Source organism: Dipodomys spectabilis, unplaced genomic scaffold, assembly GCF_019054845.1.
Source record: "Dipodomys spectabilis isolate Male_0828 unplaced genomic scaffold, ASM1905484v1 ptg000006l, whole genome shotgun sequence".
Classification (NCBI taxonomy): domain Eukaryota; kingdom Metazoa; phylum Chordata; class Mammalia; order Rodentia; family Heteromyidae; genus Dipodomys; species Dipodomys spectabilis.
Window position 1 is genome coordinate 16,892,723 of NW_024870683.1, and position 13,569 is coordinate 16,906,291.

The window sequence follows — 13,569 nt, forward strand, 5'->3', positions numbered from 1 at the left end:
GTAGTTTGGTCCTAACTTTACCAAACAGAATTCTTTCCTCATGATAGACAATTTACAAAATAGATAGCTACATATAACATAAGCAAATTTAACTTATTAAACTTACACATAAATAAAAACACAACTCAGGGCATTGAACTCTTCTCAGACTGTGTATGTCAAGGGTGGTTGGGCAGGAATGTGTGGTTTTACACTAACTTGTGAGCTGTTGTCACAAGTAGGCCATGTTACCCTAATCTTTGCTGCTGGTTTCATTGTAGACACTAATGGCCACGCAGCTGATAAAACTAACTCAAGGCAGTCTACCCTTGGGTGCAGAATTTCCCACTGTGCTTCATCTGTTGTTTTACCATGACCAAAACTTTGTCTTCCCATACACAGGGTAGTTTTTTACTTTCCTTTCCCTAAGCACAGAATGAAGAAAAACAGTTTTAATGATGATTTCTAGTTTATGTGACATGTCCTTCGCTGCTAACAATCGGTTTGCCTTTCTAACCTGCCTTTCTAAGCTTAGCTCTTGGGATTAAGCTTCCTAGACAAACTGGAATTTTATGTTCCTTAGCAAGTGGGCTTTTTAAAAAGAATATCCCAATCATACATTCAAGTCTTTGTCACTTTATTGCCCAATGTGTTAAAATTGTACATTATTCATAAACCTTAAAAGAGGGAAAGGAGAAGAGGCTGAGAATGGTAGGCAGCAAAGAAAAAGTAAATCTGTAAGACCCACAAAGTTATCACCTGGGCATTATTAAAGATGTGTCCTAACTGATAGGATTTGCTTCTCCTTGTAATTACACTTGTCCATCCAATTGTAGCGGGGAGGGCGTGGTGGGGAAGCAAAGGTTCCTCTCACATGGTGGATGATGAGTTTCACTTTTATTTCTCCCAAGTTCCTTATCATATATCAATACCAAAGGTAATGTTTAAAAGTTTATATTAAGTGAAGTAAGCCAGACCCAAAGAAACATAGGTCCCATGGTTTCCCTTATTTGCAATAACTAGTATACGTCTAGGATAATCTTACCAGACAAGCAGAAAAGGTCAAAAGTTATATACATAGGACCATAAAAGATGATGCTAAGTGATATGAAACCCAAGATAGGGACACAAAAGGTTTTATCTTTGTTGCTGTTGTTTTTAATGTACTTATAATGTACTATGAGATTTTTTTTGTTGTTATTGCTTTTGTATGTTCTTCCCCCATGGTATAACTCCTGTTGTCACTGTATTTGATTCTGGTACGCTGCATCTTATATATACAATTTTCTAATTTGGAGAGGGGAAGGGAAATAACAAAATGCTGCTATAAGGATACAGGTTGACCCATTGTAACGATGAGATGTACAAGACACTATCTTGAAAATGAACTTTACAACTTTGGGGGAGGGGGCGGGGGAGGAAGGAGTTGGGGAGGTGGGGTGGGAAGGGGGGATGGTAGGGGAAAAACAAAGGAGGGGATAACAATGCTCGATAGGAAATGGGCTCATGATCTTACTCATGTAACTATAACCCCTCTGGACAGTATCTTTACAATAAACATATATATTAAAAAAATTAAAAAAAGATTTCTTTGAGATGGATAGAATAATACACAGTAGTTCCTAGAAACAAGATAAAGAATTCATTTCTTTGTGTGTCTGTTAGTATTGGGGCTTGACTGAGGGCCTGCGTATTGTCCTTTAGCTTTTTTCACTAATGGCTGGAGCTCTACTACTTGAGCCACTTCAGCTTTTTGCTTTTAATTGAAGATGAGGTTCTCGTGGGCTTTTCCGGCCAGGCTGGTTTTGAACTGTGATCTTCAAATCTCAGTCCCACCCCTGGCCTGAGTAGCTAGAATTACAGGCATGAGCCACTTGCCCAGTTTGGGTTGGGTATGAATGGCAGCTAAGGGGAGGATCTATGAGGTTTACCATCTGTGTCTTAGTCCTCTATCACTTTGATGGGAAGGGATTAGAAGCTGTCAGGTGCCTGGTGCTACCATCCAGACTTGCCTATGAAACTCCCTGAGGTGTGTGTTTGTGCTAGGTCGCAAAGATTTCAGGTGCTCCTTCAGGAATGGCTCATTCCTTGGGAGAGTGGTGTTGGTCTCCGAGTGGATTTGTGGCTGGTGGACAGATCTGGCACAACACGACCTGGCTTTGCCTTGGTGCCTTCAGAGTTTCTATTCTGCAGAGCTACGACCAGTACCACCAAGAGAACTAGGTTTTCTGAGGCTCCTGAGAGGCAGTTGTCAAGCTGGGTGTGAGAATTGTGTTAACAGCAGAGGTACAGTGCATCTTGTGTTTCCTTGTGTGTGTTTTAAGCAGAAATGAGTCCTGAGGGTTTAAACAGAAAAACCTCAAACAATCCATGAAATGGTAAACAAACTTGCTATTGAAAGAAAAAATGAGGAGCTGACAATTGCGTTATTGTGGTCCTGAGCGGGTTCATTGGTGGAGGCTAGAAGAATAAAGAAGGAGATGAAAGAATCAAGTCAAAGGAATCCAGTTGTGTCATCCTTTCTTCCTTTGTCTTCCCTTTTCCATCTGGTAATGAACCCATGGAGACCTGGAGGGATCCTTCAAGTTTCCTTTTGTTTTAATTTTCTTGTATGCCAGATTGGTTTACAATTTGCAAGGGTTTTTTTCCCCCTCTTCTTCCTCCTCAGTCTTGGGGAATGTGACTTAAGGATCGAAACAGAAAACAAGGAAGGAAAGCATCTTAATATTTTGAAGAAAGGCGGTGGCCCCATAATAAGGGAGGTTGCTCTGGCTCTGGGCTTTCTCTTTCAGAGGCCTACAGGCCTACAGGTCTCATCAAATGTGGGTTTTACAGAATTCCTCCATGTCCTGCCTCGGGGATGCATGCTTTCGAAAATTAACTGTCCATCAAATCAGGAGGAAGCTTGTACAGTTTCTGTCCCCTTTCCCCCTTGCCCGATGAAAAGCTAAGAAAAGAGCCCTTTGTTTTCTTTTCAAGGAGAGTTACACTGGAATTCTGCTGTGTAGTATGCACAGATTTGCTCAGTGTCATTCACGGACAGCTGCAGGTTGAGGAGGACAATGTTGTTGGATTCTAACCTCTACTTTCTAAGCAACGTGGTGGGAAAAGGGTTCAAGATAGTTTACTGTCTCGTGCACACTCTGTTTTCTTTTCCTTTTTACTTCTCTCTCCTATTTAAAGAAGAATCTCCAGCTTTCCTCTTCTCCAGATCTAATTTCTCCACCACATGCCACCGACAGCTCTTCTCACGGTTAAGATTTATGCCTGTCATTTCCGACATTTTCCTCAAAATTGCAAACTTGTAAATACCTTTCGGAGAAACTTGTTTGGAATTTCATTTTAATGGGATTTATGAATAAATCTCCATCTTAATGCTGACTAAGCTTTAAACATCTATTCCAGGAGAGAACACTATTGGATTTTATATATATATATATATATTTTTTTTTTTTAATTTAAATCACTTGAGTGTGGAGGCATAAAGCACTTTTAGATTTGTGTGAGTGCCATGTGTTTGAGCATTTCTGTGAAAGACTTTTTTTTTTTTAACTTTATTTTTTTTAATTCGGTTTGGTGTGAATAATTCTGGGCTGCAAAAGTAGAAAGATTGCATCATCCACCTTCCTTCCCCATGTAGACTCTGTGGTTTGTTTATGTCACCAGTGTGGACCAATGTCCTTTAAACAACACTTTACTTTCTTCTTTCACTTTGAAACCCTTAACCTCAGGATTTTATTTTTAAATTTCATGAACCCTCAAATTCAGAATCAAAGAGGGCAGCACTTCCTCCCTATATGCATTTGGCAGCTTTGGGTTGTTGGATGCAGATGAACAAAATCAAGATCACAGACAATCCTGGGCAGGTGATTCCACTGGTCTTGGTGCAGATTTTTAGTTAGAAAATATCATATGTCACCCACTGGCTGCAGGTGGCTCACACCTGTTTTCCTAGCTCCTCAGGAGGCTAAGAGCTAAGGATCACAGTTCAAAGAGCCTGAGTAGGAAAATCTGTGAGACTCTTATCTCTAATTAACCAGCAAGAAGCCAAAAGTAGAGCTGTGGCTCAAGTGGTAGAACACCAACCTTAAATGAAGAAGCTAAGGGATAGTGACCAGGCTCTTGAGTTCAAGCCCCAGTACCAGTGTGGAAAGGAGGGAGGGAAATGTCATCTCAAGCAGATGCCCAGTTAGTTATACAGTACACCAAAGAACAGTAGCCATGGAGGAAGTGGCTGCCTTCATTAATTCAGTGTGGTAATGATTCACAGTGTACATGTGTGTAAAACCAGGGTGTACACCTTAAATATGTGTTTATTTTGTCAGTTACCTCAGTGAAACCTTTTAGGGGAAGTCCCTAATGTCAGGAGTGTTCAGGAGCCCGCCTCCACTGAGTTTCCTGTGCCTAGGGTCATTTTCTTCATCTCTCCACAGACTCTTCCTACTCCGAACCCCCTGATGTCCAGCAGCAGCTGAACCACTATCAGTCAGCTGCTTTGGCGAGAAACAACAGCAGGGTTAGCCCTGTGTCTCTTTCTGGGGCTGCTGCTGGCTCCGAGCAGAAAAGCGAAGCTGTTCTTCACTGCGAATTCTGTGAATTCTCCTCTGGCTACATCCAGAGCATCAGGCGCCACTACCGGGATAAGCATGGCGGGAAGAAGCTTTTCAAGTGCAAAGACTGCACCTTTTACACAGGCTTTAAGTAAGTGGCTTAACTATAGGAGGACAAATGTCTACCCTTGCTCCAGTTCTCACCACTCTGGCCCGGTCCCTTCTCACCCAGAGCTCAGGGAAGGCCCTGGCCTGGATCATAGGGAGGCTGGGTACCAGTCTTCATCAAAGGAAGCTAGCTTCAGCTTACTTGTAGGAAGATCAAAGAGCTATATCAAGACAAATGCATTTAAAACTCAGAGCAAGTAACTTCCTGAGTGGTGTGAGATTTCAACAAAGCAGTTCACTGACCCAGTACAATTTTCGGAAAATATCACCCTGTCTTATTTTAAAAAATTAATTTGAATTTAAAAAGTTATTATAACTGTTAGAGTTCTTATTTTGCACACCACGTTTTATTATGTAATCCACACTAGCCTCAAACTTGATCCTCCTGACTCAGTTTCCTGAGTGTTGGGATTGGAGATGCTTACGTTCACACCTAACTTCTTTAAATGTACTAGTTTTTATTGGGGAGGGGAGGGTAAGGTAGAAGAAACACCTAGAGATAAAATTCAGTAAGTAAGTCAAAAGAGAATATCCAGCAATTATGACTTCCGTGTTCCTGTCTTAGAAAATTCATTTTTAAGACTGTGGTATTGAAGACACCTCAGGAATCAATCCCACAGCCTTGAAAAGATTAGACTGAAGCAATCGCACAGAAAAATCATTTGAGTCTAGACTAAGTCTTCCTTGTCCCTGTGTTTGACAGCATTGGTGAACTCAGTGAAAAAGTGGAGTTCTTCTAGCAGATAATCTCAACTCCTGCAATTTCATCACATCTTGTGAGATGTTGTGTGGGCAGTGGTGACAGGTGGAGAATACGCAGCCACTTGATGGCCATGCCACCTTAAACAGGTCATAAGTCTCTCTCTGTCTCCATTTCCTCCTGTAAACTGAAGATAATATTATCTGATACTGGGCACTGACTTCAAGCCACAGTCCTCAGATCTCAGCCTTCTGGGTAGCTAGGATCACAGAGATGAGTCACCAGTGTCCAGCTTAGGCTCTGTAAGTTTTTGAAGAGTTGAGCCATGGACCATCTCTGAATTGAGTTGTCCCGTTGCTGATCATTATGACCTGAATGCCTTCGCCCCCTCTCTCTATCTGTGAAGAGTCATGTAGACAATTGGTAGATCAATCTAGCTTTGAAATGCCCTTCCTTCTCCCAAGCATGAAACTGGTCTTCTTAGGGTCTTTGTTCATGCTATTAACAAGCATCATCTAATTTTCAAGAATAAGATGTTTGGGGGAATTTGTTCCTTTTCAAATGAAACCCTAATCCTAGGCAAGTGACAAAATTTCCTCATAGATGTGGCCACTGTATTTCTAAGGTCAGCTATTAGTCAGCTATTAGTTGAATGGCCAAGGAATTCATGGTCAGCAGAGACCTAGCTTTGCTTTGGCCTTCTCAAGCTGAAGAGTCCCATGTGCACACCTACAGTGGGGTGGCTGGCAGTGATGTACACATGAGAGAACCCTTCGTCACACTTATGGCCGCTCTCCCCACCCTGTCTCCTAGATCTGCTTTTACTATGCACGTGGAAGCTGGGCATTCAGCCGTTCCTGAGGAGGGTCCCAAAGATCTCCGCTGTCCTCTCTGCCTCTATCACACCAAATACAAGCGCAACATGATCGACCACATCGTGCTGCACCGAGGTAAGGCACTGCCTGACTCAGTTTCCATGGCAACATGGTGGCATCCTATAAATCCTCTCTCAGGACCATAGTCCCACCAACCACCTCTGCCTGAGTCCCTGTTGCTGTAGGCAAGAATCAGGACAACCACTGACACAGGCAAAGTGACTTAAGGAAAAAAAAAAGCAACCACTTTCCTGCTGAGAGATTTTTCCTCCTCCTCGAGGGAAGTGAAGGGGGTGGGTGAGCTCCTAATGCACCTTTCCTGAAGAGCAGAGCTGCTGGGGTGAGGGCTTTTGGTACCCACAACCTAGGAAAGAAGGGACTCCACCAGGAAGAAAGGAATGAGAAACAGAAAGGGTGAATGGGGGCAAATGAAAAACCTGAAGGGCTACGTGATTGTGAGACATTCTTTTGCCAAAGACCAACGCGATGATTCCTGAAGCAAAATGTGCAGGAAGGTGGATAGGGAGAAAGAATTCAGAAACAATGAAAGTTTACCAACTCCCTAGGCTGGGCATTAGATTAAAACACTGGTTTTGAATACTACCATGTTTAACCTCTCACTTAGGAAGAGATAAAAATGATTTCTATGAGTAGTCGAGCTCCATACTTACGTAAAATATTGGCTCTCAGTGATCAACTGTAGTTTTAAGTCCACCTTGATTGTTTTTATTTGTTGATTTGGTTTGCTGAGACAAGGTCTTTCTTACATGACCCAAGCTAGCCTTGGACTCATGATCTTCTTGACTTAGCTTCCTGAGTGTTGAAATTACAGGCATGTACCACCAAGCTCAGCTCACTTTAGGTTTTCTTTGAGCTACTCTTGTCAAACAATGCTTTCTTTGAATTGGAAGGGAAAATATGATTGCATAGAACCTACTTTGTCATGAAAAGATTCAATCTGTAGGCCAGGAGAAAATGATTTCTGGAATATCCATCTCCTGATGGGTCCATCTCTTATTCTTCATTTCTTCTCTCTCTCCCTTCCTTTCATACTCTTCCTGTCTTCTTTTGCCCCTAACCTGGGAATATGTTTCAGTATTTACTGCACAGGCCTGATCCATGCACATCATCTACTCTCCTGCTGTCGCTCTCCGTGACACACTGGCTCTTGGGCCATGTTTGTAAGGTAGCCCCTGTTTTCTCTGAGCCACTCACTACCTTTGGCCAGCACACTTCCTGACATGCCCTGAGTCTGCTACAAACCACGTGGCAAGCTCAGCATCTAGTGTGCCCGGGTGTTCCGCCTCCCCATTGCATATTCATGAGACACAAGGTGCTTGCTGGCTGAGACATCCACCTGCAAGCTGGATAGCACAACGCAGCACAGCAACATGTAGGCAGAAATTCTTGGCCCAAGAGCTCCCCCCCTGGAGTTCTGCCTTAGTCACCTGGCTTCCAGTCCCCGCAGTCCATGTGTTGCCATGGCTCTGGGTCCCAGCCCAGCTTGGGTGGAGGCCATCACTAGAGTTGGTGCTGAGAGAGCAGAAATGGTGAGTCCTTGCTAGCTGTGGTCACTTCCTTTCTTTTTCCATGTTATTGCCTGGCAGGATCAGAGCTTTGATGTATCATGAGCTCAGTGTCTTGCCCTCACTGAGTAGAGATTTTAGGGAAGAGGGATGGGCAGCAAAGAGAGATTCCACATGAAGGTCATGAATACTTATTCGATTAAGAGTTGCTTTCAATCACTTCTGTCTCTGCCCTGGTGAGCAGTGTTGTTCTCACTTGGATTTCTGTTTTACATATGAGAAACTTGAGGGTGAGAGAAGCCAAGGTTTTTGTTTTTAATTTAGTCTATTTATTTGTGGTCTGCTTCACTTCACAAAAGAATTAAGGCAGCTTAAAGAATGCCTGTAGAGCTGTAGAATTAAAAACAAATGAGGAATTAAAGCAAATGGAAAATAAAAATGCAACCAATAGAAAAGTGCAGCAGACAGTTTGGAAAAGCTGTGGAGGACTGTGGAGACCTCATGGATACAAGAGGTCCTATCATTGTTAGCCCTGACTGCGGATTTGGCCCTGAATTTCCTGCCTTCCTGTGAGAATGAACAGAATCAACTGGATGTAGAGTATTGCTTAGGGTTTTTTGTTTTTGCTTCTGGTGGTAGAGTTGCTCTAGGACCTCCTGCTTGCCAAGCAGGCATTCTACCACTTGAGCATTTTTGTTTTTATTATTTTTCCAATAAGATCTTGCTTTTTTGCACAGGTTTTTTTTGTGATCACACAGCTGGAGAGACAGAAACACATGATCATGCCCAGCCTTTTTATTGGTTGAGATGAGGTCTCTTGAACATTTTGCCCAGGCTGGTTTCAAACCACAATCGTCCTGATGCCATGACCCTTGAATTGCTGGTAGTACAAGCATGAGCCTCCACACCTAGCTGAACTTTTCAAGGGTTATTTAGGAAATTTTCAGGAATCCTACATACTGAAATGAGAAACATTTTTCCAGTGGTTATCTTGGAGTGCATGTTATTCCTACTACCATACCTACAAGACAGTTTCAATATCCCTTACCCAGCTTTGGATCAGTCATGTTTCAGACTCTGATTTTTCTTTTTCTTTTTCTTTTTTGTGAAAATATCGTACAGAGGGGGTTACAATTACATGGGCAAGGTAATTGAATTTTTTTATTTATATTTTGATTGGATTATTTATTTACACTTTCATTGAACTTCCCCTAATCCCAAATCATAAATGTACCAACAAAATCAGAAATGTTTTAGCTTCATTGTTGATGCTAAGAAAGTTTGGATTTCAGATTTCAGATGGGCAGGTTAGAGTTACTCAATCTGGAGAAATTCAACCAGTTACACAACCCATGCAGTGACATTGGGCCAACATCTTTTGACCTTATGTCCTGTCACCGTACAGGCCAGGGGTTTACAGTCGCTTCATTTAGGGTGATAATTTTCTAAGTATGATCTTCACCATTCTGAAATAAAGAGCATTTCAGGACTATCAGAATAGTAGCAACATTAATAATAACAACAGTGGTCATCATTGGATCACAAGCACTGTACTAGATGAGTCATACAGAATGCTCACAGAAACCTTCATAGTGTAGAGGACTGCTATCCTTAATGACAAAGGAGAGTCAAGTTCTGAAAGGCTAAGGTCAAATGACTGCTCAATAACTCCAGTGTGTCTGACCCACAGCCTCTTGCCTTGAACCACAAGAACCCTTGGGAGGGTGGTATCACCTTATTGAGTTGATAGTGACTGTGCCAGCTGGATCTGAAAACAGAATTAGCAATGGGAGCTAGAGGTCTGAGACCAGGACCCCTGATCCCCAGATCGCAGAGGGTTGCACGACAGCTGAATCAGCCATCTGTGTCCCCACCTGGCTTTGATGTCCATCTCAACTCAACAGCAGTTCAGTGGAAAGCTGGCTCGACGTGCCAGCACACACAGTCACATGTCTGCCTTCGCTTTGGCACTAGAATGGGTCTCATAGTAACAAGATGTGGCTCCTTTTGCACCTGTACACTTCTTGTTCCATGGATGAATAAACATCTTTGGTCTCTAGGGTCTGCAGTCTGAGATCTTTCTGAGGCCTTAGTTAATTAAAATCCTTGGGATGAAAGGCAAGAAAAACAATTTCTGAACTGTTCCTGAGACCGAGCTACTACTAGCAAGAACAGTTTTCCTCTCTCTCTCTCTTTCTCTCTCTCTCTCTCTGTCTCTCTCTCTCTTTCTCTTTCTGTTTTGGTTGAGACACAATGATACATTTTTAGATGAGGAGGAGAATCCTTTTAACTCAAGGGAAATAAGAACTCATCAGTGATTTGTGTCAGCCATGGCAAAAAGGATGCTATTGTTTGTTCATGCATTCAGCAAGCATTCATTATTTGCTTGGTAGAGTATGTAATACCCAGCACCTGCCTTCCTCAGGGAGAAGAAAGCATTCACAGTATCTCCAATGGTAAAGATCTAGGAGTTTTATTTCTGTTTAGCTTAAAAAAAAAAAAAAGGATGGAAGACAAGAATGGCTTTTAAACTGAGTCATGAGAATACCGCAACTGGAAGGGAAGGCTAACATTGGGTATATTAATTTCCTTGGACCAAGTGCATCACTTAAAGTACATTCTCTGTCACAGTTCTGGAGGCTAGATGTACAAAGTCAAGTAGACAACAGATCTTTGTTCCCTCTGAAAACTCCAGAAGAATCCTTCTCTGCCTCAGCTTTTGATGGCTCCTTGGATCCTTGGCATTCCATGGCATCCTTTAGTTCATACCACATCTCCACATCCCTAGACCTCATTTCCTGTTCTGTACCTTCTCTTAGGAGAATGCTCATTTTTGAATTTAGGGGTCATCCTGATCCAGTAGGGTCCCATCTTAATTACATCCACAAACACCATCTGCTCCAATAAGGTCATATTGGGAGGTTCAGGTGAGCATCAATTTCTGGGCGGAGGGGGGGGAATTTTATTCCATCCACTACTTGGAGCAAAGAACAATTTTTATGCTGCTAACATCAATAGGAGCAAGTCATCTTTGCAGATTGTGAGATCTAAACAGAATAATTGGCATTCTTCTTTTATGTTCTGAGCCAGGCACCAGTGGCTTATGCTTATAATCTTAGCTACTCAAGAGGGTGAGATCTGAGTATCACTGTTCAAAGCCAGCCTGGGCAAAAAAGTCTGAGACTGTTAACTCCAACTAAACATCAAAAAAAATCTAAAGTGAAACTGTGGCTCAAGTGGTAGAGTGTAAAAGCTCAGGGACAGAACTCAAACCCTGCGTTCAAGCCCCAGTATGGTCACATGGCATGGGCCCATGCTCTCTCACACACACACACACACACACACACACACACACACACACACACACACACACACAGAGGCGTGTTTTCGTCAAATTATGGAGGGCTTGGAGACTAATTTTGCTCAGTAGACAGAAAGCCAGAACAAATTTCATCATATTACTGATGTAACACCTGTTATATATGAGCAAATATTTAACAAATTAATATAACAGCATAAGGTTGAAATGAGGGATTAGTAGATTCAGCTACTTTGGAGACTGTATAGACTTAGGTCAGATCAACATTTGGTGAGATTAGCCATGATTTAATGAGTTTAGGAAAAATGTAAGCCCTGAGAGTGTAGTTTCAAGGACAGTGTTACTGGTATGACAGTTGGTGGGTTTTCACTTGAGTGATCTGTTTATTGAATGCCCACTGTATAGTAGCCCCCTTTTAATGGAGAGATGATTAACATAGTATCATGAGTAAAGTTGAGTTTATCCCCATTGAAAACATAGTGCCTCATGCTTGACTTTACAATATATATGCCTTGTATTCTATAGTGATCTCAAAATTTTGAGTGTAGATTAGATTTTAGGGGTGTAATACAGCTTTGTAAACATTTGCATTATGTAGCTGGGTGATCATTGCTACTAGTCTATAGTCGCCATGTTCACTTTCGGTTTTCTACTGGGTAGACAAATGCTACATGTTAACTGGGTCTTGAAGGTAGAAGTCATTGTCTCCCTTAATTTATTTGATCAGGGTCATAATTTATCTTATGGGGCTGGGAATGTGGCTTAGTGGTAGAATGCTTGCCTAGCATGCATGAAGCCCTGGGTTCAATTCCTCAGTACCACATAAAGAGAAAAGGCCAGAAGTAGCACTATGGCTCATGTAGTAGAGTGCTAGCCTTGACTCAAGGATGGGGCCGACGCCCTGAGTTCAATCTCCAGGACCAGCAAAGCAAAAGAAAAAGGAAAGAAAAAAACACCTTGCCAATCCTTCTTTTATTTAGTGAAATAATATGTTCCCTCCCAACCCCATGAAATATCTTTGTCTGCCAGAGATACTTTCTCAACTCCTCTAGTAGCATGGCTGGTGTCTATATTTCCTATCAGGAACTGGTGTGCATATGTGTATCTATTTGGGGCTTTAGTTTAGTATGGGTTATTTTGGTATATACTTTTTATTGTAAGGTGATGTACAGAGGAGTTTCCATTTTATAACTCAGGTAGTGAGTACATTTCTTGTAGGGCAGTATCACCCCCTTTCCTTTCTCTTCCAGTTTTTCCTTCTCATTCTTTCCCACAAGTTGTATAGTTCATTCTCGAGTGTCTACTGCTGTATTTGTTCAATCTTTGTCCCTCCATTTCCGTGTCACCCTTTATCACCCCCAAAGATAGATAAACAAGCACACAAGAGAGGGGGGAACAGGAACAAGCAAAAAAAAACAACCAAAAAGCAAAAACAGACAATGCCATCTTCACCAACAACAGCTGTAAAGTAACAAAAACAAGCAAACAAAAAGCCTTGTTTCCATTTCCTGTAATTCACTTTGATAAATACTGTTTTATATGTTCAGAGGCACAGAGACATTGTGCTGTTAGGTTCCTCCCTTAAGTAGGATGGTTTTAAAAATAATAGTGTTATTAGAGGGGTCTTTGGTTCAGTCCAAAGAAGGACTCAATCCACTGGGATAATCATTTGTGTAGAAATTTGCTGGAGTTTAGGACTTCCAGATCTCTTCTTTCCTCATTTATACTTGGCATGTTCTGAAAAGAAAACTCATCTATTTTGTGATTTATATTGTGAGGAAGAATTTTTTCTTGGTCATGCTGTAGTCCGTGGTGTTTGCTGCTGACTTGGGGAGAAGTGAGTTCTGTAGATGTAATTCTTCAGGTTTTCCCACTGAGTTCCAGGACAGTGTAGTAGCATGTACTTCTCAGCTCTTAGCTTCTCAGATTTTCCCTCCCCTGAAGCACCAGATATCTTCTGAGTACTAAGACATAAGACACAGTCTATCTTGTGGTCCAACTAATGAAGTCATAATATTGTTTGCAGACAGTGCTAGAGATGGAGTCACAGTGAGTGTGAATCAGGCCTTGATTTCTTACTCAAGATAATTTTGAGAGGTGTGAAGTCAAGGAAAACACACAGTTGTCAGTCATTGTCCCCACAAGGACAAAAAAAAGTCCTGGGCACTGTTGGCCAAGGCAGGGCCCAGTTGATACCCGGAAACATGCCAGTCCTTCACTCTATGTCCCTCACTTGCTTCAGTAATGAATAACCTCATTCAGAAAACCCTGCCTGTCATTTGCCCACCTTTCAAAGTTTATCTTGGTTTGTTTTTGTTTTGATTTGCCAGTCTTGTTTGTGTTAGCCAGGTTTTGAGAAATAAGAAAAAGTGAACTTTTCTGACATCATCAATATTATTATTATCTTTGTAAAAAAAATTCCTATTAATAAGAGATAGGGCCCATTTGTGAG

The 13,569-nt window shown here is 41.9% G+C and overlaps 1 protein-coding gene across 2 annotated transcripts in view; it reads left to right on the top strand.

Moving 5' to 3' along the window:
• Positions 1 to 13,569, top strand: part of Znf462 (zinc finger protein 462) — a 145,240-nt gene that overhangs the window by 106,405 nt on the left and 25,266 nt on the right. For both annotated transcript variants that reach the window (XM_042697387.1, XM_042697392.1), the window contains 2 exons: positions 4,413 to 4,680; positions 6,211 to 6,347. In XM_042697387.1, the coding sequence (XP_042553321.1) occupies positions 4,413 to 4,680; positions 6,211 to 6,347 (405 nt within the window). The remainder of the gene's footprint in view (positions 1 to 4,412; positions 4,681 to 6,210; positions 6,348 to 13,569) is intronic.